Source organism: Acanthochromis polyacanthus, chromosome 6 (genome assembly GCF_021347895.1).
Source record: "Acanthochromis polyacanthus isolate Apoly-LR-REF ecotype Palm Island chromosome 6, KAUST_Apoly_ChrSc, whole genome shotgun sequence".
NCBI lineage: Eukaryota > Metazoa > Chordata > Actinopteri > Pomacentridae > Acanthochromis > Acanthochromis polyacanthus.
Window position 1 is genome coordinate 3,763,897 of NC_067118.1, and position 25,805 is coordinate 3,789,701.

Consider the following 25,805-nt stretch of genomic DNA (forward strand, 5'->3'; position numbering starts at 1 on the left):
AGCAGCAGTTACCATGGTGATCTAGCTCTACAGCATCAGTTACCATGGTGATCTAGCTCTACAGCATCAGTTACCATGGTGATCTAGCTCTATAGCATCAGTTACCATGGTGATGTGGCACTACAGCATCAGTTACCATGGTGATCTAGCTCTACAGCATCAGTTACCATGGTGATCTAGCTCTACAGCATCAGTTACCATGGTGATGTGGCACTACAGCATCAGTTACCATGGTGATCTAGCTCTACAACATCAGTTACCATGGTTATCTCGCTCTACAGAATCAGTTACCATGGTGATCTAGCTCTACAGCATCAGTTACCATGGTGATCTAGCGCTACAGCATCAGTTACCATGGTGATCTAGCTCTACAGCATCAGTTACCATGGTGATCTAGCTCTACAGCATCAGTTACCATGGTGATCTAGCTCTACGGCATCAGTTACCATGGTGATCTAGCTCTACGGCATCAGTTACCATGGTGATCTAGCTCTATAGCATCAGTTACCATGGTGATCCAGCTCTATAGAATCAGTTACCATGGTGATCTAGCTTTATAGCATCAGTTACCATGGTGATCTAGTTGGCTGTAAAACCACTAATGAAGCTCACTGTGAGCAAAAACAACAACCTGATAAATCCAAGAGTCTGTGAACATGTTTTTATTAAACCCCGGTAGATACACACAAACACACACACACACACACACACACACACACAACCTTGTTACTGAAACGATGACTGAGATGAAAACAGAGTAGAAACTGACATCATCATGTGAGGATTCAGACAGAGGGAGCAGTGATACACCAGCAGCTGTGTGGAACTACTTCCTGAACTTCACTGTATCCTTCCACACAACAACTAGTTCCAGAACTCACAGTAAAACCAGTCAGTTCAGCAGAGTGGGCCGAGCTGAAGGGAGGGGGAGGAGCCAGCCTTGACCTCATCAGTGGGAGGGGCTAGGGCTGGACAGCATGAGCTCTGATTGGTTGGCCTTCCTCTGGTTCGTCTTCTTATTGGTCAGTTTTCGCCTTCTGGTTTGGATTCCGTCTCTCTTCAGCGCTAAAGGCCGGTTCACCTGCAGACAGAATTCAGGGTGAAGTACTGCAGGTAGTACTGTAGGTAGTACTGCAGGTAGTACTGCAGGTAGTACTGCAGGTAGTACTGTAGGTAGTACTGCAGCTAGTACTGTAGGTAGTACTGCAGCTAGTACCCGAGGTAGTACTGCAGCTAGTACTGTAGGTAGTACTGCAGGTAGTACTGCAGGTAGTACTGTAGGTAGTACTGCAGGTAGTACTGCAGGTAGTACTGTAGGTAGTACTGTAGGTAGTACTGCAGGTAGTACTGTAGGTAGTACTGCAGCTAGTACTGTAGGTAGTACTGCAGGTAGTACTGCAGGTAGTACTGCAGGTAGTACTGCAGGTAGTACTGCAGGTAGTACTGCAGGTAGTACCGTAGGTAATACTGTAGGTAGTACCGCAGGTAGTACCGTAGGTAATACTGTAGGTAGTACCGCAGGTAGTACCGTAGGTAGTACTGCAGCTAGTACTGTAGGTAGTACTGCAGCTAGTACTGTAGGTAGTACTGCAGGTAGTACTGTAGGTAGTACTGTAGGTAGTACCGCAGGTAGTACTGTAGGTAGTACTGTAGGTAGTACTACATATAGAGATGCACCACAGTAGTGATGTTTGCAGAAGTACCAGATGCAGTCTGCAGTACAGTCTGTAGTACTTTTTGCAGTACAGTTTTAAGTACTTGTGTCAGTACCTGGTGTAGCGTGTAGTATTTATTGCAGTATCTGGTGTAGTTTGTAGTATTTATTGCAGTACCTGGTGTAGTTTGTAGTACAGTCCACAGGCGTTACAGACTGGTTCTCCTGCAGAGTTTCTTCTCCACAGAGTCGTGATTTTAGTTTGACAGTTGAAACATTCAGTTCCTTTTTTCTGATTCACCGTCTGGAAACACAAATATCATTATATTATATTATCCATCCATCCATCCATCCTCTATACACCGCTTTATCCTCACTAGGGTCATGGGGGGTGCTGGAGTCTATCCCAGCTGACTCTGGTGAAGGCAGGGGACACCCTGGACAGGTCACCAGTCTGTCACAGGGCTACATATACAGACACACAATCACACTCACATTCACACCTACGGACAATTTAGAGTAATCAATTAACCTCAGCATGTTTTTGGACTGTGGGAGGAAGCCGGAGTACCCGGAGAAAACCCACGCATGCACAGGGAGAACATGCAAACTCCATGCAGAAAGATCCCAGGCCGGGATTTGAACCGGGGATCTTCTTGCTGCAAGGCCAAAGTGCTAACCACTACACACTGTGCAGCCCTATATTATATTACATTACATTACATTACATTATATTATATTCATGTGGACAAAATAGTTGGTACTCCTCGGTTAATGAAAGAAAAACCCACAATGGTCACAGAAATAATTTGAATCTGACAAAAGTAATAATAAATAAAAATTCTATAAAAGTTAACCAATGGAAATCAGACATTTGTTTTGAACCGTAGCTCAACAGAATTATTTTAAAAACAAGACGACATGGTCATCAATATCCCCCGCCACATGTGACGTCTATGAGTCTATATCCAAAATAGTGATAAAGGGCCAGAACTCTTAAATATTATCGCACAGGTCTCATTTTCGAACTTGATCAAGGTGTCCATGGTGTGAAGCTACACACTAAATTTTGTAATCCTAGCTGTAATAGTTTCCGGGAAAAGCTGTCCCCTTCATCTCGGACGGACGGACGGACGGACGGACGGACGGACGGACGGAGGCCAAACCTATATCCCCCTTTTCCACTTCGTGGAGGCGGGGGATAATAAACTCATGAAACAGACCTGGACTAAAATGATGGTCCCCTTATCTTCATGTTTTGTTGCTGAACCTTTTGAGGCGATCACTGCAATCAAACCATTCCTGTAACTGTCAGTGACACTTCTGCTCCTCTCAGCAGGTACTTTGGTCCACTCCTCATCAGCAGATGCACCAGGTGTCTCAGGTCTGAAGGGTTCCTTCTCCAGATGTTTCAGCTCCTTCCACAGATGTTCAATAGGATTTAGATCAAAGCGCATAGAGCCACTTCAGAACAGTCCAATGTTTTCCTCTTAGCCATTCTTGTCTGTTTTTAACTCTGTGTTTTGGTTCATTATCCTGTTACAGACCCATGACCTGCAGCTGAGACCAAGCTTTCTGACACTGGGCAGCACATTTCTCTCTAGAATATGACTGACTGATTGATTGATTTCTTGATTTTCGTGTCATGCACTAAGCGTGCCCAACCCATGGGTTTACAAGACACCAATATACCAGCACTGCAACAACACATCCAAAACACACACTATTCTGCTGCTCAATCCTTAAACTAAATATGTTTCCTTCTATTCAGGCCTGGCAAAGAAATTCTGCCATGAAGAAGGTTCCTCTTGTAAAACATAACTCTAGTTTTTCATGGTCATCCAACCAAAACAAATCAAATAAACAGAGGACATCTTACTGAAAAGTACCTCATTTACATCTTCATCTACAGGACAGTAAAACACAAAATGAACCTCATTCTCAACTCTACCTAAATTACACAGCAAACAAAGTCTGTCCTCCTCTGGAGCAGCATTAAACCTCCCAGTCTCTAAAGCTAATGCTAATGTTCCTGAGCGTAGCAGAGCACACAGGGATCTCTGTCTTTTACTTAAATTATACTTAACATAAGGTTCCACGCAGTACCTATCTTTTATAAGGCAACACATTCATAACTTTGGTTTATACCAAACATCAACAGACCATTTTTCTCTAAACCTTAGAAACATATTACTCCTCATCTCCTGGATGTCACATGATAACCTATTAAAAAAATAAATGATGAGTTATTCAAATGGAATAAAGACTTTATCTCATTTGCCTAGGGATGAAGATTGGAGATGCTCCAGTTAAAGACCTTTTTAATGATTCTCTGATTTGACATCTTCACCAATCTGTTCCAAAGACGAAGCATTTGGCATTTATGTCTGATGTTTGGAGGTTCCCATCCCATATCTGCAGTAATGGCCAACACAGAAGTAAATTTATGGACTCCAGAAATGATGGAATGGCTCTGTGATGCTCTGCATTACAGCCTGTAGGTTCCTGGAAGCCCCAAACACCAGAAGCAGAGTCAGACACATGAACTGTAGTATGCAACCCTAGATTACCACAATGCTTAACTTTGTTCAGTACAGATCCCAGAGCTCTGCCTGCAGACTGAGCTAAAACATCAACAGCTTCCTTAAATGTCGTGTGTTCATCCAGTGTCACCCCAAGATATTTATACTGCTCAGTATAAGACAGCTCTATTGGACCAAAATTAAAAATACCTTGATAGTCATGAGATTTCATTGTTCCTGCACAGATTCAGACTCCCTGTTCCAGATGCAGTAAAGCAGCCCCAGAACATAACAGATCCTCCATGTTTCTGTTCTTTTCTTCATGTGTTTCATGTTTGTGTCTGTGAACATAGAGCTGATGTGCCTTTCCAAAAAGTTCCAGTTTTGTTTCATCTGTCCATAAGACATTCTCCTAGAAGGTTTGTGGCTTGTCAGCATGCAGTTTGGTAAATTCCAGTCTGTCTTTTTTATGATGTGTTTTCATCAGAGGTGTCCTCCTTAGTGGTCTCCCATGAAGTCCACTTTGGCTCAAACAACGATGGGCGGTGGATCTGACACTGATGTACCTTGACCCTGGAGTTCTCCTTTAATGTCTTCAGAGGTTGTTCTGGGCTCTTTTGTTACCATTCCTGTTATCCGTCTCTTCCATTTGTCATCAGTACGTCCAGGAAGGTTGGCTACAGCCCCATGGATCATAAATTTCTGAATAATATGTGCATCTGTAGTCACAGGAACATCAAGCTGCTTGGAGATGCTCTTATAGCCTTTGCCTTTAACATGCCGGTCTATCATTTTCTTTCTAATCTCCAGAGACAGCTCTCTCCTTGTCTTCCTCTGGTCCATGTTTAGTGTGGTACACACCATGTCAGCAAACAGCACAGTGACTACTGTAACCCTATAAACAGGCCAACTGACTGATTACAGGTTTGTAGACACCTGTGATGCTAATTAGAGGACACACCTTGACTGAACATGTCCCCATGGTCACATTATTTTCAGTCTTTTCTAGAGGTACCATCATTTTTGTCCAGACCTGTTTCATGAGTTTATTTTTTAAATAATTAATTTTCTTAGAATTTTTTTGAATTTATTATTACTTTTTTCAGATTCAACTTATGTCTGTGACCATTTGGACATATTGAATCCAATAGAACACCTTTGGAACATTATGTTTTGTTCCATCCGACACCATCAGGTTGCTCCTCAGACTGTCCAGGAGCTCAGTGATGCCCTGGTCCAGTTCTGGGAGGAGATACCTCAGGACACCATCCATCGTCTCATTCAGAGCTTGTCCCGGCATCGTCAGTCGTGCATACAAGCACATGGAGGCCATACAAACTACTGAATACCATTTTGAGTTGCTGCCAAGGAATTTCAGAAAGATGGACCAGCCTGCCACATCAGTTTTTCACTTTGATTTTGAGGTGTCTTGAATTTAGCCCTCCTGGGGGGTTGATAATTTTCATTCCCATCAAACAATGTGGCACTTTTCATTCCTAATACATTAACCAGTCCATATCAATGTAAATATCCAGTTTGTTTTTTCCCTGTATTGAAATATGATGTGTTTTCAAAGTGTTCCTTTAATGTTTTGAGCAGTGTACATACATACATAATAAATATATATGTGACGATATTATTTGCAAAAACAGATAACTCCATTATATAAATTTTCAGAAAACTGAGATGATAATAATAATAATAATAATAACAATGATTTTTTCTCTATTTTGTCATGTATTTTTCTACCGAGTAAAACCCACTCAACTTCAGTTTGATTGATATTATCTCAAGTAAACAATAAAAAAAGTCTTATGAAAATATATAAAAATGGAGTTATCTGTTTTTGCAAATAAACTCTTCAATAATATGTGTATGTATGCACATACTCACATAATATGATATAATACATTATATTATATTATATTTAATAAATATGGTGTGTGTCTTACAGTTCTCCTCTTTGGTCTCAGCAGTGGTGCGTTCTTGTCGTTCTCGTTGTTGTTGTTGTTTGTTTGTTGGAGGCTGCAGGTGTTACACAGGTGTTGTCCTGCAGCGCCTCTTCTCCACAGGGGGGCGCTGCAGCTGCCACAGCTCACACACTGACGCTGCTCTGGACGCACAACACACATCATTAACACATCAACACACATCAACACACGTCAACACACGTCAACACACATTAACACACATTAACACACATTCGTCAACACTCACCTGGTCCAAAGTCCCGCCCCCAGCACAGACCGCCAGATAGCCTCCAATCAGCTGCAGAGGGGGAGGGGACAGCACTTGTGTCGCCATAGTAACCAGTCCATGGAGCTGCTGATTGACAGTTGGAGTTGTCCACCCACAGGGAGGGGCGGAGGAGGAGTGGAGTGTCGTGGGACGTGAAAGGTGATTGGAGGAGAGTCTCTGAGGGGGCGGGGCCAAACTGGAGGCACAAAGGAAAGAATCAAAGTGTTTCAATAAGAACAGAAATCAGCTGACTGATCTGTGTCCCCTGTACAGATAAATACCGTTACCATGGTGATAACAGATCAACCTGCACAACACATTCAGGAACTAGAAAAGCACTCGGAGAGTGCAGACCTACACCAGGCCATCGCTCAATTGTACAGATGACCAATCGGAGTTTGTTTGTCTGTCTGTTTGTCTGTCTGTCTGTTAACAGCATAACCCAAAACGTAATGGACGGATTTAATTTAGTTTTAACAGTTTGTGCACAAAGCATAACATGCATGTACAGTGTAACAGCACAGTGTTTTGACGCACGCACATAACGGTAGCGTTGCGCACGCGTGTGACGATACTGTTCGCGTCGCCGCCGCTTCGTTCCGTCGGTCCCAACTCGCTCGGGCAGCCCGAACCGGCCGCGCGCGATTCGGCCGTCGCCTGGGATCGATCCGGCGACCTCTGTCTGTACAATTGAGAGATGGCCTAGTGGCCATCCCTCGCAATTGTCCTCCGACCTTCAAAAACATCCTGGATCCAGTGATCCGGATCACCTCCAAAATCTAATCGATTGTTACTTTTGCTCTTCCAGACATCCTGTAAAAATTTGGTGAAAATCCGTCCATGACTTTTTGAGTTATGCTGTTAACAGACAGACAGACACACACACACACACACACACACACACACACACACACACACGCACACAGACAGACGGACAGACAGACAAACAAATCCCGGCGATTACATTACCTCCTGGCGGAGGTAATTAGTACCTCACAAGGATGAAATATGTTTCAATTCATTCTGGACAAGTTTTGAGTCATTTTGTGAGTAATTTCAAAATATTTTGGACAGATTTTTGTCAATCAGGGAACTATCTGAGTAAATTTAGACAAATTTGAATCATTGTGGACAAACTTTGATTGATTTAACAACGTTTGATTTGAAGTATTCCTGGACACACTGTAAGACACTGTTGATACTTTTTGAGAAATTTCTGGAAAAACTTGCATCATTTGGGACATTAAATCAAATTTATTAAACTACATTCAATAATCCAATAAATGTTTATTTTGTTCTGATTTCAGTCTTTCTGTATCTGAAAGAGTTCTCTCTCCTTCATTCTGGTTCCTCGGAGCTGCAGGACTTCAAAATGAACCACAGTGAGCTAAAATGTGCACATATATTTAGCAGTGTTGGACAAGTTTCAACTAATTTTAGAACAACTGGACACATTTTGTGTGGTTTTGTGAAAGATTCAAGTCGTTCTGGACACATTTTGAGTCATTTAAGGGAAATTTTGAATATTTTTGGACAAATTTCAAGAAATTCCTTCAAAACAAGCTTCAAATCTTTTCTGACAAACTGAGACACTTTGGACGTATTTTAAGAAATTTTGGACAAGATTCAAATCATTCTGGACGAGTTTGAGTCATTTTAAAGGATCTGAGGCATTTTGGAGAAATTGTGAACAATATCTGACAAGTTTTCTAGAATAAATAATCAAATAAAGGCTTATTTCCTCTGGTTTCCATCATATAATATCATATATATATTTATTTATCCACCTCCTGCTGTGACTCAATAACAAACATAAAGCAGAATTATCAGCTTTGTTTAATAAAACTGAAAATTATAGAAACTTGGTTCAAACTGTTGTATTAGAGTGTGTTTTACATTTCACAGATAAATAAAGCCACTGAATGTACAGTAAAGTATGAAGAATGAGCTATTTTCAAACAGTTATGAACCGATTATGACGTCATTTATTTATTTATCTGCAGTCTTTTTTATGCACTTTCAAGGAATTTAAAACAATAGCTAATTCTGCAGAAAGTTTAGCCTCAAATCACCTTAAAAAGTGTCTGTGAAGATATGAGAGTAGATTATACGACAAAGAATCTAAGTGTGGTGAAAACTACTGGATTATTTATTTGGTTGTAAATTCAACATTTAGGACAAATTTGAACTGAATCAGGTGAGAAAAAAACAACAGATGAGGCTTAAACTCAGCTCCAATGAATCAAAATCAAAAAAATTTCTTCAGTTTAGTCGTAAAAATGTAGAAAGAAAATCCCAGAGATGAAGATGAAGCTTTTAAACTGAAAATCTGAATATAAAACTCAACAAAAAAACCCTGAACACTCCTTAAAACGTGACTTCTGGCTGCAGAACTCCAGATTAAAGCTGCTGAAAACTGCATTTAGGCAGATTCTGACCTCAGCGCTGAAACTCGCTTCAGATCCGGCAGTCGCCACGGCCGAGGACCAATCAGCCGCCGGCGAGTAGTGTGACATCATCGCTGTGTTTCTGAGGGAGAAGAAGCTGCTCTGATGAAAACATAAAACATGTCAGGTATTTAAAGGAGGAAGAGGAGCTGCTGATTGGCTGCTGATGCTCTGACATCATCAGGAAGAGGAAGGGTTAGACTCCGCCCACAAAACCTGACTTCTGAAATCTAAAGTTTAATTTCTGCTGAATGAAATCAGATAAAATGAAACTCAAACTCTCTGAGGACAAAATATCAGAGCATTTAGTACTGTTATATATTTAAATATTGTTAGGAGGAGCATTTTAAACAAATAAAGAGTCGTACAGTTGAAATATATAGAAAGAAAACACAATAAAACACAAAGAGAAGAAAGATAAAACACAAAAAGAGCTGAAGTCCAACAATAAAGTCTGAAGCAGATTTAAAAGATTATTTAAAAGCTTTGGTTCTCTCCATTTATGGATATTATAATATAATAATTAACGTAAGTGCTTGCTTTGCTGCAGATTCTTTCACTTTTCAGGAAGTTTTTAATTATTATTAAATCCTCTAAAGTCCAAAACTCACCAAAAAACAGGTTAGTTTCTTTTCTAATTCAACGTTTATCAGCTGGAAACTGTAAAAACACAAAGACTCACTGGATTTTCTTTACAACACTCCTCCAATGTATTATGTGTGAATTCTGACGGGAAAATGAACTAAAATCCTGATATTTCATCAAAACCACTTCATTCTTCACGTCTACTTTAATCAGATTGTGTAAAAAGCTAAAACTTCCTCCGTCCTGGTTCAGTTTGTAGAGGTCGTAAAAGCAGAAAAAGCCGATGAGACGCGACACGTTTCCATCTGTCTTGAACCAGAGTTTCTGTTGGCGCCCTCCATCCACCCCAAGCTCCTCGCGTCAGAAACGTGGAGTTTTGTTTCTAAATTTCACGTATTCCATCAACGTTTTCTAATGAAATGCAAACAAGTGTCTGTCATAAGAACACAGCTGGTAATTCTACAAGTGTGAGACGACAGAAAACATCTGGAACTAGCAATAAAAATGTCAAACAACAAAGAGAAACAAACCAAACTAAAAAAAACACTGGATAAAAACACGTTATAAAAACACAGAAAGTGCAGAATTTAGCAGCTGAATAGACTGAAGTTTCCTCAGGAGACCAAAAACTAGCTAAAAGAGAAAATGCTGGACTGAAACTCACCCAAACGCATCAAACGTGACTCGTTTTCTGAGAAACTCAAAAATTACTTTGAGAGAGCAGAAAACTTTTTCCAGAAATTAAGAATTTACATGTTTCAGGTTCATTTATTCTGCTTCTTCTAACATGAGCCGTCTAATACGTATAAAAACATCAAATAAAAACGGCTAATGTGGCTGAAGAAGTGGAGGAGCTGCTGGAGACAAACAGCTGGTAGTACTGATTGCAGTACCTGGTGCAGTCAAAGTACAGTCGTAGTACAGCTGTAGTGCAGTTGTAGTACAGCTGTAGTAAAGTTGTAGTAAAATTGTAGTACAGTCGCAGTACAGTTGTAGTAAAGTTGCAGTACAGTTGGTATTACAGTCATAGTACAGTTGTAGTACAGTCATAGTACAGTTGTAGTACAGTCGATAGTACAGTCGATAGTACAGTTGCAGTACAGTTGTAGTACAGTTGTAGTATAGTTGGTAGTACAGTCGTAGTACAGTCGTAGTACAGCTGTAGTGCAGTTGTAGTGCAGCTGCAGTAAAGTTGTAGTAAAATTGTAGTACAGTCGGAGTACAGTTGTAGTACAGTTGTAGTATAGTCGGTAGTACAGTCATAGTACAGCTGTAGTACAGTCATAGTACAGTTGTAGTACAGTCGATAGTACAGTCGTAGTACAGTTGCAGTACAGTTGCAGTAAAGTTGTAAAGTCGGTAGTAAAGTTGTAGTAAAGTCGGTAGTACAGTTGTAGTACAGTCGTAGTACAGTTGTAGTACAGTCGGTAGTACAGTCGTAGTACAGTCGGTAGTACAGTTGTAGTACAGTCGGTAATACAGTCGTAGTACAGTCGTAGTACAGTCGTAGTACAGTCATAGTACAGTCGTAGTACAGTCGGTAGTACAGTCGGTAGTACAGTCGGTAGTACAGTTGGTAGTACAGTCGTAGTACAGTCGTAGTACAGTCGGTAGTACAGTTGTAGTACAGTCGGTAATACAGTCGTAGTACAGTCGTAGTACAGTCATAGTACAGTCGTAGTACAGTCGGTAGTACAGTCGGTAGTACAGTCGGTAGTACAGTTGTAGTACAGTTGGTAGTACAGTCGGTAGTACAGTTGTAGTACAGTCGGTAGTACAGTCGGTAGTACAGTCGGTAGTACAGTCGGTAGACCAAAACCAGAGCCATAGAATGTTGGAGTCAAACTCACCAGCTGGACTCCTGAACATGACGTGGTGTTTTAAAATTCAGAAATCATTTAAACAGAGCAGAAAAACTTTACATATGTTGAGCTTTTTGTTCTAATCCAGAACCCGCTGGTGGAGCCGATAATAAATGAAGCACTCGATGAAAGTGAAGCCGATTGGTCGGTTCAGAGGCAGGAGGCGTGGCCATGCAGCAGTGCGGGGTCCACCACGCTGCTCTGCAGGGGCAAGTCCACTGAGAAGTCGGTGGGCGGAGCCTGGAGGCGCTGGCGGGGGGGCGGCCCCCCCTCTGAGGGATGGGCAGCTCTGAGTGGTGGGCAGGAAGTGGAGATGAGAAGAAGTAGGGATGGAGGAGGGCCTGCAGGGCAGATATCAATAATCAATGATCAAAAATCAATAATCTATACTCAATAATTTATAATCTATAATCAATGATCAATACATCCATCAGTGAGACTGGTGAGCTCCAACCTTCACCTGAGCTCAGTTGGAGGTTGAAGCTCACCTGATCATTAGTTCATTTTACTTACGGTCATTTAGGACACATTTTCAGTCATTTTCTACAGACTTTGAGTCATTTTGGGATTATTTTGAGTCATTTTGGGAACTTTTTGAGTCATTTGGAAAAATCTTGAGCAGTTTTGGACATTTCAAATTTCAAATGATTTAGTAAATTACAATAAATAACCAAATAAATGTTTATTTGTCATCCTGGCAGAAAACGTCTCTGAGTTTGTGTGCTTCAACCAGCTGGTTCTGATCAGTAATCAATAATGGACCCTCTGACACGTGTTGGTGTCACCTGTGAGGCGGAGCAGCGCTGCCTGGACGGGTAAACCAGGAACTTGTAGAGCAGGTGGACGGCCTGGGGACAGGTGTCGGGGACGATCTCCTCCAATGGGATGGCTGGATTCTCCTTGAAGGTGATCTTGTTGTAGTCGGGCAGCTCCACGATCTCCTGGACAGGAAGACGCGTCATCAGAGCAGCAGCCAGTCAGGAGGCAGAACTGATGTTTAAATGATTTTAGATCAATGAAGCCAAACAGAGACGTCTCCTCACGTTCTGGTTTTAATCTGGCTTGAGACACAACAAACATCCATTCTGGGTCTCTTCCTGTTTTACTGTATCAGCTCTTGAAATTCTGAAAAACATTGATGCTTCTGTCATCAAAATTTTGACTGATTTTGGACTCATTTCAAAACATTCTGGACAAATCTGGGTAATTCTGGACATGTTTTGAGTCATTTTTGAAAGATTTTTAATTATTTTGGACAATTTCCGTCTGTTGTTGGACAATTTTAACAATGGTTAGTTATGTTTTAAGATATTTTGGACACATTTTAAGAAAATTTTGATCAGTTTTAGGATATTTTGGACAATTCTGCCAAATTTTGGACAAAGTTAATCAAAGTTTGGGCCAATTTCAGTTCATTTTAAACAACTTTCAGAAACTTTCAACAAGTTTCACACCCAAACAAACTAAAAACTGGAACCCTGTCTGGTCCAATTTTAACACATCAGATTCTACAGTTGATGAAATGTCGACTAAAGAAAAATATGGATCCATCCATAGATAAACATTTACAGGAACTTTATGGAGACACTAGACCAGCCTGGATTGGAAATTTTTGCCCTTTTTTCTATTTTTTCAAGGTGCAATAATTATTCAGAATAGTCTTTTTTTTGACAACTTTGATAGTTTTCAATTAATTTATTAGGCTCACCGGCCAGCTGTCCTGTGTCGGCGTTCCTAACACTCTGAGGACACAACAGAGCTGCTCGATGTCGTTTTCTCCAGGAAACAGAGGAGACGAGTTCAAGAGCTCCCCAAAGATACAACCTACTGCCCTGTAACACAATAAATACACAATATATACACAATATACACAACCTACAGCCCTGTACCAATAAATACACAATATATAAACAATATACACAACCTACAGCCCTGTAACACACACAATATTCAAACATACACATACAACACACACATAGAGCAGTAATCTGTCATGCTGCTGCCCCCTACTGTTCAGCTCTCAGTACTACATCTGTGTGTTTCTGTAAATATTTACTCCTTTATAGTCAGTGTGGGAATAAACTGGAATAAAATCAGCCTGAATTAAACACAATAAAAACATCTGGACATCCTAATGAAGGCTCAGGTAGCAGCATCAGTACTATTTCATGAGTACTACCTTATGAGTACGACTTTATGAGGACAACCTTATGAGTACTACTTTATGAGCACGACTTTATGAGTACTACCTTATGAGTACTACTTCATCAATACTACCTTATGAGTACTACCTTATGAGTACTACTTTATGAGTACTACTTTGAGTACTACCTCATGAGTACTACTTTATGAGTACTACCTTATCAGTACTACTTTATGAGTACTACCTTATGAGTACTACTTTATGAGTACTACTTTATGAGTACTACCTTATGAGTACGACTTTATGAGTACTACTTTATGAGGACTACCTTATGAGTACGACTTTATGAGTACTACTTTATGAGGACTACCTTATGAGTACTACTTTATGAGTACTACTTTATGAGGACTACCTTATGAGTACTACCTTATGAGTACTACTGTATGAGTACTACTTTATGAGCACTACCTTATGAGTACTACTTCATCAATACTACCTTATGAGTACTACTGTATGAGTACTACTTTATGACTACTACCTTATGAGTACTACTTTATGAGTACTACCTTATGAGTACTACCTTATGAGTACTACTTTATGAGTACTACTGTATGAGTACTACCTTATGAGTACTACTGTATGAGTACTACTTTATGAGTACTACCTTATGAGTACTACTTTATGAGTACTACTGTATGAGTACTACCTTATGAGTACGACTTTATGAGTACTACTTTATGAGGACTACCTTATGAGTACTACTTTATGAGTACTACCTTATGAGTACTACCTTATGAGTACTACTTTATGAGTACTACTGTATGAGTACTACCTTATGAGTACTACTGTATGAGTACTACTTTATGAGTACTACTTTATGAGCACTACTTTATGAGCACTACTTTATGAGTACTACCTTATGAGTACTACTTCATCAATACTACCTTATGAGTACTACTGTATGAGTACTACTTTGAGTACTACCTTATGAGTACTACCTTATGAGTACTACTTTATGAGTACTACTTTATGAGTACTACCTTATGAGTACTACCTTATGAGTACTACTTTATGAGTACTACCTTATGAGTACTACCTTATGAGTACTACTTTATGAGTACTACCTTATGAGTACTACCTTATGAGTACTACTTTATGAGTACTACTGTATGAGTACTACCTTATGAGTAGTACCTTATGAGTACTACTTTATGAGTACTACTTTATGAGTACTACCTTATGAGTACTACCTTATGAGTACTACTTTATGAGTACTACCTTATGAGTACTACCTTATGAGTACTACTTTATGAGTACTACTGTATGAGTACTACCTTATGAGTACGACTTTATGAGTACTACTTTATGAGTACGACTTTATGAGTACTACCTTATGAGTACTACTTTATGAGTACTACTTTATGAGGACTACCTTATGAGTACTACCTTATGAGTACTACTGTATGAGTACTACTTTATGAGTACGACCTTATGAGTACGACTTTATGAGTACTACTTTATGAGTACTACTTTATGAGTACTACCTTATGAGTACGACTTTATGAGTACTACTTCATCAATACTACCTTATGAGTACTACTGTATGAATACTACTTTATGACTACTACCTTATGAGTACTACTTTATGAGTACTACCTTATGAGTACTACTGTATGAGTACTACTTTATGAGTACTACCTTATGAGTACGACTTTATGAGTACTACTTTATGAGTACTACTTTATGAGTACTACCTTATGAGTACGACTTTATGAGTACTACCTTATGAGTACTACTTTATCAATACTACCTTATGAGTACTACTGTATGAGTACTACTTTATGACTACTACCTTATGAGTACTACTTTATGAGTACTACCTTATGAGTACTACCTTATGAGTACTACTTTATGAGTACTACTGTATGAGTACTACCTTATGAGTACTACTGTATGAGTACTACTTTATGAGTACTACCTTATGAGTACTACTTTATGAGTACTACTTTATGAGGACTACCTTATGAGTACTACTGTATGAGTACTACTTTATGAGTACTACTTTATGAGCACTACTTTATGAGCACTACTTTATGAGTACTACCTTATGAGTACTACTTCATCAATACTATCTTATGAGTACTACTGTATGAGTACTACTTTATGAGTACTACCTTATGAGTACTACCTTATGAGTACTACTTTATGAGTACTACTGTATGAGTACTACCTTATGAGTACTACCTTATGAGTACTACTTTATGAGTACTACCTTATGAGTACTACCTTATGAGTACTACTTTATGAGTACTACTGTATGAGTACTACCTTATGAGTACTACCTTATGAGTACTACTTTATGAGTACTACTTTATGAGTACTACCTTATGAGTACTACCTTATGAGTACTACTTTATGAGTACTACCTTATGAGTACTACCTTATGAGTACGACTTTATGAGTACTACTTTATGAGGACTACCTTATGAGTACTACTTTATGAGTACTACTTTATGAGGACTACTTTATGAGTACTACTTTATGAGGACTACCTTATGAGTACTACTGTATGAGTACTACCTTATGAGTACGACTTTATGAGTACTACCTTATGAGTACTACTGTATGAGTACTACTGTATGAGTACTACTTTATGAGGACTACCTTATGAGTACTACTGTATGAGTACTACCTTATGAGTACTACTGTATGAGTACTACTGTATGAGTACTACTTTATGAGTACTACTTTATGAGCACTACTTTATGAGCACTACTTTATGAGTACTACCTTATGAGTACTACTTCATCAATACTACCTTATGAGTACTACTGTATGAGTACTACCTTATGAGTACTACCTTATGAGTACTACTTTATGAGTACTACCTTATGAGTACTACCTTATGAGTACTACCTTATGAGTACTACTATATGAGTACTACCTTATGAGTACTACCTTATGAGTACTACTTTATGAGTACTACTGTATGAGTACTACCTTATGAGTACTACTTTATGAGTACTACCTTATGAGTACTACCTTATGAGTACTACTTTATGAGTACTACCTTATGAGTACTACTTTATGAGTACTACCTTATGAGTACTACTTTATGAGTACTACTTTGAGTACTACTTTATGAGTACTACTTTATGAGTACTACCTTATGAGTACTACTTTATGAGTACTACCTTATGAGTACTACTTTATGAGTACTACCTCATGAGTACTACTTTATGAGTACTACTTTATGAGTACTACCTTATGAGTACTACTTTATGAGTACTACCTTATGAGTGCGACCTTATGAGTACTACTTTATGAGTACTACTTTATGAGTACTACCTTATGAGTACTACCTTATGAGTGCTACCTTATGAGTACTACCTTATGAGTACTACTTTATGAGTACTACTTTATGAGTACTACCTCATGAGTACTACTTTATGAGTACTACTTTATGAGTACTACCTTATGAGTACTACTTTATGAGTACTACCTTATGAGTACTACTTTATGAGTACTACCTTATGAGTACTACCTTATGAGTGCTACCTTATGAGTACTACCTTATGAGTACTACTTTATGAGTACTACTTTATGAGTACTACCTCATGAGTACTACTTTATGAGTACTACCTTATGAGTACTACTTTATGAGTACTACCTTATGTGTACTACCTTATGAGTACTACTTTATGAGTACTACTTTATGAGTACTACTTTATGAGTACTACCTTATGAGTACTACTTTATGAGTACTACCTTATGAGTACTACTTTATGAGTACTACCTTATGAGTACTACCTTATGAGTACTACTTTATGAGTACTACTTTATGAGTACTACCTTATGAGTACTACTTTATGAGTACTACCTCATGAGTACTACTTTATGAGTACTACCTTATGTGTACTACCTTATGAGTACTACTTTATGAGTACTACTTTATGTGTACTACTTTATGAATACTACTTTATGAGTACTACTTTGAGTACTACCTTATGAGTACTACTTTATGAGTACTACCTTATGTGTACTACCTTATGAGTACTACTTTATGAGTACTACTTTATCAGTACTACTTTATGAGTACTACCTTATGAGTACTACTTTATGAGTACTACCTTATGAGTACTACTTTATGAGCACTACTTTATGAGTACTACCTTATGAGTACTACTTTATGAGTACTACCTTATGTGTACTACCTTATGAGTACTACTTTATGAGTACTACTTTATGAGTACTACCTTATGAGTACTACTTTGAGCACTACTTTATGAGTACTACCTTATGAGTACTACTTTATGAGTACTACTTTATGAGTACTACCTTATGAGTACTACTTTATGAGTACTACCTCATGAGTACTACTTTATGAGTACTACCTTATGAGTACTACTTTATGAGTACTACCTTATGTGTACTACCTTATCAGTACTACTTTATGAGTACTACCTTATGAGTACTACTTTGAGTACTACTTTATGAGTAATACCTTATCAGTACTACTTTATGAGTACTACCTTATGAGTACTACTTTATGAGTACTACCTTATGAGTACTACTTTGAGTACTACTTTATGAGTACTACCTTATGAGTACTACCTTATGAGTACTACTTTATGAGTACTACCTTATGAGTACTACTTTATGAGTACTACATTATTAGTACTACTTTATGAGTACTACCTTATGAGTACTACTTTATGAGTACTACTTTATGTGTACTACCTTATCAGTACTACTTTATGAGTACTACCTTATCAGTACTACTTTATGAGTACTACCTTATGAGTACTACTTTATGAGTACTACTTTATGTGTACTACTTTATGTGTACTACCTTATCAGTACTACTTTATGAGTACTACCTTATGAGTACTACTTTATGAGTACTACCTTATGAGTACTACTTTATGAGTACTACCTTATGAGTACTACCTTATGAGTACTACTTTATGAGTACTACCTTATGAGTACTACTTTATGAGTACTACCTTATGAGTACTACCTTATGAGTACTACTTTATGAGTACTACCTTATGAGTACTACCTTATGAGTGCTACTTTATGCAGTACTGTGAGTGTACTCACCACAGGTCGACTCCTTCGTCGTACTTTCGGGCTCCGTACAGCAGCTCAGGTGCTCTGTACCACCTGGACACACACTTCACTGTTACCTGAACACACCTGATCTGCTGCTACACAACAACACGATAAAACACACAACCTGACGACAACAAACACTGATGGGCTGTGGCCATTTGCTGTCTCTTTGTGGTCGTTTTGTGCCTTCATGTGGTAGTTTTATGTCTCTTTGTGGTAGTTTTGTGCTTTTATGTGGTTGTTTTGTGTCTCTTTGTGGTAGTTTTGTGTCTCTCTGTGGCAGTTTTGTGTCTCTTTGTGGTAGTTTTGTGTCTCTCTGTGGTGGTTTTGTGCTTTAATGTGGTTGTTTTGTGTCTCTTTGTGGCAGTTTTGTGTCTCTCTGTGGCAGTTTTGTGTCTCTTTGTGGTAGTTTTGTGTCTCTTTGTGGTGGTTTTGTGCTTTAATGTGGTTGTTTTGTGTCTCTCTGTGGCAGTTTCGTGTCTCTCTGTGGCAGTTTTGTGTCTCTCTGTGGCAGTTTTGTGTCTCTTTGTGGTAGTTTTGTGTCTCTTTGTGGTAGTTTTGTGCTTTAATGTGGTTGTTTTGCATCTCTTTGTGGCAGTTTTGTGTCTCTTTGTGGTAGTTTTGTGCTTTAATGTGGTTGTTTTGTGTCTCTCTGTGGTAGTTTTGTGTCTCTTTGTGGTAGTTTTGTGTCTGTTTGTGGTAGTTTTGTGTCTCTTTGTGGTAGTTTTGTGCTTTAATGTGGTTGTTTTGTGTCTCTTTGTGGCAGTTTTGTGTCTCTCTGTGGCAGTTTTGTGTCTCTTTGTGGTAGTTTTGTGTCTCTTTGTGGTGGTTTTGTGCTTTAATGTGGTTGTTTTGTGTCTCTCTGTGGCAGTTTCGTGTCTCTCTGTGGCAGTTTTGTGTCTCTCTGTGGCAGTTTTGTGTCTCTTTGTGGTAGTTTTGTGTCTCTTTGTGGTAGTTTTGTGCTTTAATGTGGTTGTTTTGCATCTCTTTGTGGCAGTTTTGTGTCTCTTTGTGGTAGTTTTGTGCTTTAATGTGGTTGTTTTGTGTCTCTCTGTGGTAGTTTTGTGTCTCTTTGTGGTAGTTTTGTGTCTGTTTGTGGTAGTTTTGTGTCTCTTTGTGGTAGTTTTGTGCTTTAATGTGGTTGTTTTGTGTCTCTCTGTGGTAGTTTTGTGTCTCTTTGTGGTAGTTTTGTGTCTGTTTGTGGCAGTTTTGTGTCTCTTTGTGGTAGTTTTGTGCTTTAATGTGGTTGTTTTGTGTCTCTCTGTGGTAGTTTTGTGCCTTCATGGAGGTCAGGGTTGTGTGTTTGACTCTGTTGGAGCCTCTAGTGGACATCAGAGGAACTACAGGTTTTTAGTGTAAATTGTCTGAAACTGAACAAACTGAACTCTGACTTCCAATCAGCTGTTAGTAGAGGTGAACATTCAGAGATCTGGTCTGACTGAAAATGAATCAGGTGTTTCTCTGGAGCTCTGCAGGTGTGACAGTTCTCACCTGGTGGCCACCTGGTGGCTGTACAGTCTCTCTTCCTGCTCACTGAACAGCCGAGCCAGACCGAAGTCTGCGATCTTCAGGTGACCCGAGGAGCTGATGAGGAGGTTCGCTGGCTTCAGGTCCTGAGCAGAGAAAACTGAAGCGTCAAACATTTTGACTCCTCCATTCAGGGGATTTTAATGCACATTTTGGTCCTTTTCTACATCATGTTCATTAAAGGAAAGAAAAAGAGTAAATCCAGGTGAGGATCTAACTCTAAAGCAGCTTAGTTGGTTGTTTGAGCTCAAAATTGATATTTTAAGATTCAAGAACAAGAAATAAAGCACATTTATTTACACCAGTCTGTCTGAGAACACAGTGGAGCTTTAAACAATCAGTCGATCCACAGAAATAAAATAGTTTTGTGTGTCTCTGTAGTCGTTTTGTGTCTCTTTGTGGTCATTTTCGTTACCTCCCTGTGTTCGACGTGAACTTTTCTGTCTACAACACATCACATATGACAGGACTGAAGGCTGAGATGAAGAGGACAGGAAGTGGGACTGACCCGGTGCATGATGTTGTTGTGGTGCAGGAAGGCCACGCCCTTCAGCAGCATCATCATGTAACCTTTGACCTGCGCTGGGGTCAAAGGTCGCTGGGAGTTCCTGATGACCTCCGAGAGGTCCGACAGCATGAAGTCGAAGACGAGGACGAAGCCGGTGCCGTGAGGAAAGACGTCCTTCAGCTTCACCACCTGAGACAGAAAACACGACTGAACACTCCAGAACGCTGATGGGGCGATTTGTTTGTATTGACTAATGATCATTTAACAGATTTACTGATGGATTGACAGTTCAGGAAACCAACAGTCTGGAAATAAAAAACATCTGGAACTCCATAACTTCCCTTTCTGCTTTCTCTGAGCCCGTAAACTGTCTATCTAGGTATAGAAGGAGTCATAGTTCCACTAATCAGGAGGTCTAGAAGGAGTCATAGTACCACTAATCAGGAGGTATAGAAGGAGTCATAGTTCCACTAATCAGGAGGTATAGAAGGAGTCATAGTACCACTAATCAGGAGGTCTAGAAGGAATTATAGTTCCACTAATCAGGAGGTCAAGAAGGAGTCATAGTTCCACTAATCAGGAGGTCTAGAAGGAGTCATAGTTCCACTAATCAGGAGGTCTAGAAGGAGTCATAGTACCACTAATCAGGAGGTCTAGAAGGAGTCACAGTTCCACTTATCAGGAGGTCTAGAAGGAGTTATAGTACCACTAATCAGGAGGTCTAGAGGGAGTCATAGTACCACTAATCAGGAAGTATAGAAGGAGTCATAGCACCACTAATCAGGAGGTCTAAAAGGAGTCATAGTACCACTAATCAGGAGGTCTAGAAGGAGTCATAGTTCCACTAATCAGGAGGTCTAGAAGGAGTCACAGTTCCACTAATCAGGAGGTCCAGAAGGAGTCATAGTACCACTAATCAGGAGGTCTAAAAGGAGTCATAGTAGCACTAATCAGGAGGTCTAGAAGGAGTTATAGTACCACTAATCAGGAGGTCTAGAGGGAGTCATAGTTCCACTAATCAGGAGGTCTAGAATGAGTCATAGTAGCACTAATCAGGAGATCTAGAAGGAGTCATAGTACCACTAATCAGGAGGTCGAGAAGGAGTTATAGTTCCACTAATCAGGAGGTATAGAAGGAGTCATAGTTCCACTAATCAGGAGGTCTAGAAGGAGTCATAGTTCCACTAATCAGGAGGTCTAGAAGGAGTCATAGCACCACTAATCAGGAGGTCTAGAAGGAGTCATAGCACCACTAATCAGGAGGTCTAGAAGGAGTCACAGTTCAACTCATCAGGAGGTCTAGAAGGAGTCATAGTACCACTAATCAGGAGGTATAGAAGGAGTTATAGTTCCACTAATCAGGAGGTCTAGAAGGAATTATAGTTCCACTAATCAGGAGGTCTAGAAGGAGTCATAGTACCACTAATCAGGAGGTCTAGAAGGAGTCATAGTTCCACTAATCAGGAGGTATAGAAGGAGTTATAGTTCCACTAATCAGGAGGTCTAGAAGGAATTATAGTTCCACTAATCAGGAGGTCTAGAAGGAGTCATAGTACCACTAATCAGGAGGTCTAGAAGGAGTCATAGTTCCACTAATCAGGAGGTATAGAAGGAGTTATAGTTCCACTAATCAGGAGGTCTAGAAGGAATTATAGTTCCACTAATCAGGAGGTCTAGAAGGAGTCATAGTACCACTAATCAGGAGGTCTAGAAGGAGTCATAGCACCACTAATCAGGAGGTATAGAAGGAGTCATAGTTCCACTAATCAGGAGGTCTAGAAGGAGTCACAGTTCCACTAATCAGGAGGTCTAGAAGGAGTCATAGTACCACTAATCAGGAGGTCTAGAAGGAGTCATAGTACCACTAATCAGGAGGTCTAAAAGGAGTCATAGTAGCACTAATCAGGAGGTCTAGAAGGAGTTATAGTACCACTAATCAGGAGGTCTAGAAGGAGTCATAGTAGCACTAATCAGGAGGTCTAGAAGGAGTCATAGTTCCACTAATCAGGAGGTCTAGAGGGAGTCATAGTTCCACTAATCAGGAGGTATAGAAGGAGTTGTAGTTCCACTAATCAGGAGGTCTAGAAGGAATTATAGTTCCACTAATCAGGAGGTTTAGAAGGAGTCATAGTTCCACTAATCAGGAGGTCTAGAAGGAGTCATAGTTCCACTAATCAGGAGGTATAGAAGGAGTTATAGTACCACTAATCAGGAGGTATAGAAGGAGTCATAGTTCCACTAATCAGGAGGTATAGAAGGAGTTATAGTTCCACTAATCAGGAGGTCTAGAAGGAATTATAGTTCCACTAATCAGGAGGTCTAGAAGGAGTCATAGTTCCACTAATCAGGAGGTCTAGAAGGAGTCATAGTTCCACTAATCAGGAGGTATAGAAGGAGTTATAGTTCCACTAATCAGGAGGTCTAGAAGGAATTATAGTTCCACTAATCAGGAGGTCTAGAAGGAGTCATAGTACCGCTAATCAGGAGGTCTAGAAGGAGTCATAGTTCCACTAATCAGGAGGTATAGAAGGAGTCATAGTACCACTAATCAGGAGGTCTAGAAGGAATTATAGTTCCACTAATCAGGAGGTCTAGAAGGAGTCATAGTACCACTAATCAGGAGGTCTAGAAGGAGTCATAGCACCACTAATCAGGAGGTCTAGAAGGAGTCATAGTTCCACTAATCAGGAGGTCTAGAGGGAGTCATAGTTCCACTAATCAGGAGGTCTAGAAGGAGTCATAGTACCACTAATCAGGAGGTCTAGAAGGAGTCATAGTACCGCTAATCAGGAGGTCTAGAGGGAGTCATAGTTCCACTAATCAGGAGGTACAGAAGGAGTCATAGTACCACTAATCAGGAGGTCTAGAAGGAATTATAGTTCCACTAATCAGGAGGTCTAGAAGGAGTCATAGTTCCACTAATCAGGAGGTCTAGAAGGAGTCATAGCACCACTAATCAGGAGGTCTAGAAGGAGTCATAGTTCCACTAATCAGGAGGTCTAGAAGGAGTCATAGTTCCACTAATCAGGAGGTATAGAAGGAGTCATAGTTCCACTAATCAGGAGGTCTAGAAGGAGTCATAGTTCCACTAATCAGGAGGTCTAGAGGGAGTCATAGTTCCACTAATCAGGAGGTCTAGAAGGAGTCATAGTTCCACTAATCAGGAGGTATAGAAGGAGTCATAGTTCCACTAATCAGGAGGTATAGAAGGAGTCATAGTAGCACTAATCAGGAGGTCTAGAGGGAGTCATAGTTCCACTAATCAGGAGGTCTAGAAGGAGTCATAGTTCCACTAATCAGGAGGTATAGAAGGAGTCATAGTACCACTAATCAGGAGGTCTAGAAGGAGTCATAGTAGCACTAATCAGGAGGTCTAGAAGGAGTCATAGTTCCACTAATCAGGAGATCGAGAAGGAGTCATAGTATCACTAATCGGGGCTACAAGGTAAATGCCCATGCTTGGTGCTCTGAACTAAACTTCCAGATGAAAGTTTGCTGAAGAACACGAGAAGAAGCCTGATGGATGCTGGAGAACATTCTTTGGTCAGATGAAGATCAATGAGTTGGGCTCAGATGTTTGGTGAGAACCTGACCAGGACTACCACAGTGGATGCATTGTTCTGACAGTAACATTTCTAGATGCAGCATGAAGGTCCGAGGATAAACCCCTCTCTGAGACCATGACCTTTAGAAGGCAATGCTCACATGCTGGTTGTCCTCGATCTCCTGCAAGGCCTTGATCTCCCTCAGAGCCTGGTTGGGGATGCCGTCCTCCAGCCGCCTCAGAGCGACTTTCTTCAGAGCCACCGTCTCTCCTGTCTGAAACATTTCAGCCAGACATATAAAGAAGAGGTGAATACGACGGAGGCCTGAACATCATCTTACTGCAACTTCACTCACCTCAATGTGTTTGGCCTTGAATACGATACCATGAGCTCCTTCTCCGATCCGACCCAGAATACTGTACTGCTCCATCAGCCTCAGTGTGTCTGCAGAGCTCCCAGGTTCAGTTTTCTCAGCTGATATTTCCTTTAACTTCAGCTGGAGTCAAGTTTGTTTACAGCACAGCTCAAAAATCATCGCTGCAGCTTAAAATTAAACGTTTCTCAGATGGTCTTCTGCAGCGGAGCTTCTATTAAATCAACACGGTGAAATATTAAAGTGCTGAGTTCACCAAGAAACTCCGACAGACAAAATAAAATGTTATTGAGCTCCAGAACAACCAGTCTGGGCCATTGTTGTAGCTTCCAGTTGACTAGCAGAGGCAGGAAAACAACAAGTTACGCGAACCCTGAACTCCAGTCATAAATTAATTTGTTCAGAAAGTTTCGCTTCTCGGCTCATTAATAAACAAGGTTACTTACTAATTACTTGAATCTTACAAGAGTTGAAAGACTGTCTTTTAATTCGGCGTGTAAAAAATGTGCTGCTCTGAAGATAAATCAGCTTTAACAAGAGAAACTCACCGCTTCGGGAGGGAGCTCGCTAAACTGTTGGCTAACGTTGCCTTGGTAACCAGCTAACTGAGCTAGCTCAGCTAGTAAGTCAAATTCGACATTTGCTGGAGCTAAATTGCAGCTCCCGTCACCGACACAAACAACGAAACGCGTATCTACTTACTAACTGTAAATGCATGTCGTTGTTTATTAATCCAGGACAGGTTTAAAGATGTTTGATGCTAAAAGAGCGAACCGCACAGCCGCCATGTTTGTTTACAGTGACGTTATCGAACTGGCAGAACCAGAGCAGGTAGAAGAGACAGAACCAATGATATTTTTTATTTATTTTTATTTTATATCCCTTATTAATCCCACGAGGGGAAATTCTGATTTTCACATATCCCTCCATCTGGGGGGTCAGAGCGCAGTTGAAATATAAAACTAACAAATTGTATTATATTAAATGTAACATTAACATTTCATATCTTTAAGATAGCCTTGATGTTTTCATCCTTAAGGCAGCAATAATATTTTATTGTTTGATACAACACAAACATTGTAAAATTTAACATAACAGGAATATTTGAGGTATTTAATATAATAGTAAACATAATATTTCAGATATCTTAAATGAATATAAATTACCAAATCAAATACAACCCAACAAAGAGATATGAAAATGACAACATTAAAAATAATAATAGAATATATATATATATATATATATATATATATATATATATATATATATATATATATATATAT

At 39.7% G+C, this 25,805-nt stretch overlaps 1 protein-coding gene and 2 long non-coding RNA genes across 5 annotated transcripts; 1 reads left to right on the top strand and 2 right to left on the bottom strand.

The window, feature by feature from the left end:
* Positions 1 to 646: 646 nt before the first annotated feature.
* Positions 647 to 25,341, bottom strand: LOC110961236 (cyclin-dependent kinase 20). Its single transcript, XM_022208772.2, is given in 13 exon segments — positions 647 to 1,081; positions 1,833 to 1,958; positions 6,129 to 6,289; positions 6,394 to 6,610; positions 8,853 to 11,580; positions 11,583 to 11,649; positions 12,094 to 12,249; positions 13,017 to 13,140; positions 18,555 to 18,617; positions 20,058 to 20,179; positions 20,602 to 20,790; positions 24,307 to 24,420; positions 24,502 to 25,341. Coding segments are annotated over 9 exon segments (1,032 nt in total). The 5' UTR covers positions 24,577 to 25,341; the 3' UTR covers positions 647 to 1,081; positions 1,833 to 1,958; positions 6,129 to 6,289; positions 6,394 to 6,610; positions 8,853 to 11,458.
* LOC127534337 (uncharacterized) lies at positions 13,147 to 17,316 on the bottom strand. Its single transcript, XR_007942444.1, has 3 exons — positions 17,178 to 17,316; positions 16,396 to 17,093; positions 13,147 to 16,339 (listed from the first exon to the last, which is right to left on the bottom strand). It is a non-coding gene; the product is annotated as an uncharacterized LOC127534337 (long non-coding RNA).
* LOC127534331 (uncharacterized) lies at positions 20,809 to 24,078 on the top strand. Of its 3 annotated transcripts, XR_007942436.1 has the most exons (6): positions 20,809 to 21,048; positions 21,151 to 21,218; positions 22,001 to 22,102; positions 22,137 to 22,476; positions 23,055 to 23,700; positions 23,735 to 24,078. It is a non-coding gene; the product is annotated as an uncharacterized LOC127534331 (long non-coding RNA). The 3 variants fall into 3 exon arrangements; XR_007942437.1 differs by lacking the exons at positions 20,809 to 21,048; positions 21,151 to 21,218; positions 22,001 to 22,102; positions 23,735 to 24,078 and adding an exon at positions 21,293 to 21,558 and having other exon boundaries at positions 22,409 to 22,476; positions 23,055 to 23,713; XR_007942438.1 differs by lacking the exons at positions 20,809 to 21,048; positions 21,151 to 21,218; positions 22,001 to 22,102; positions 23,735 to 24,078 and adding an exon at positions 21,565 to 21,694 and having other exon boundaries at positions 23,055 to 23,713.
* Positions 25,342 to 25,805: the final 464 nt, after the last annotated feature.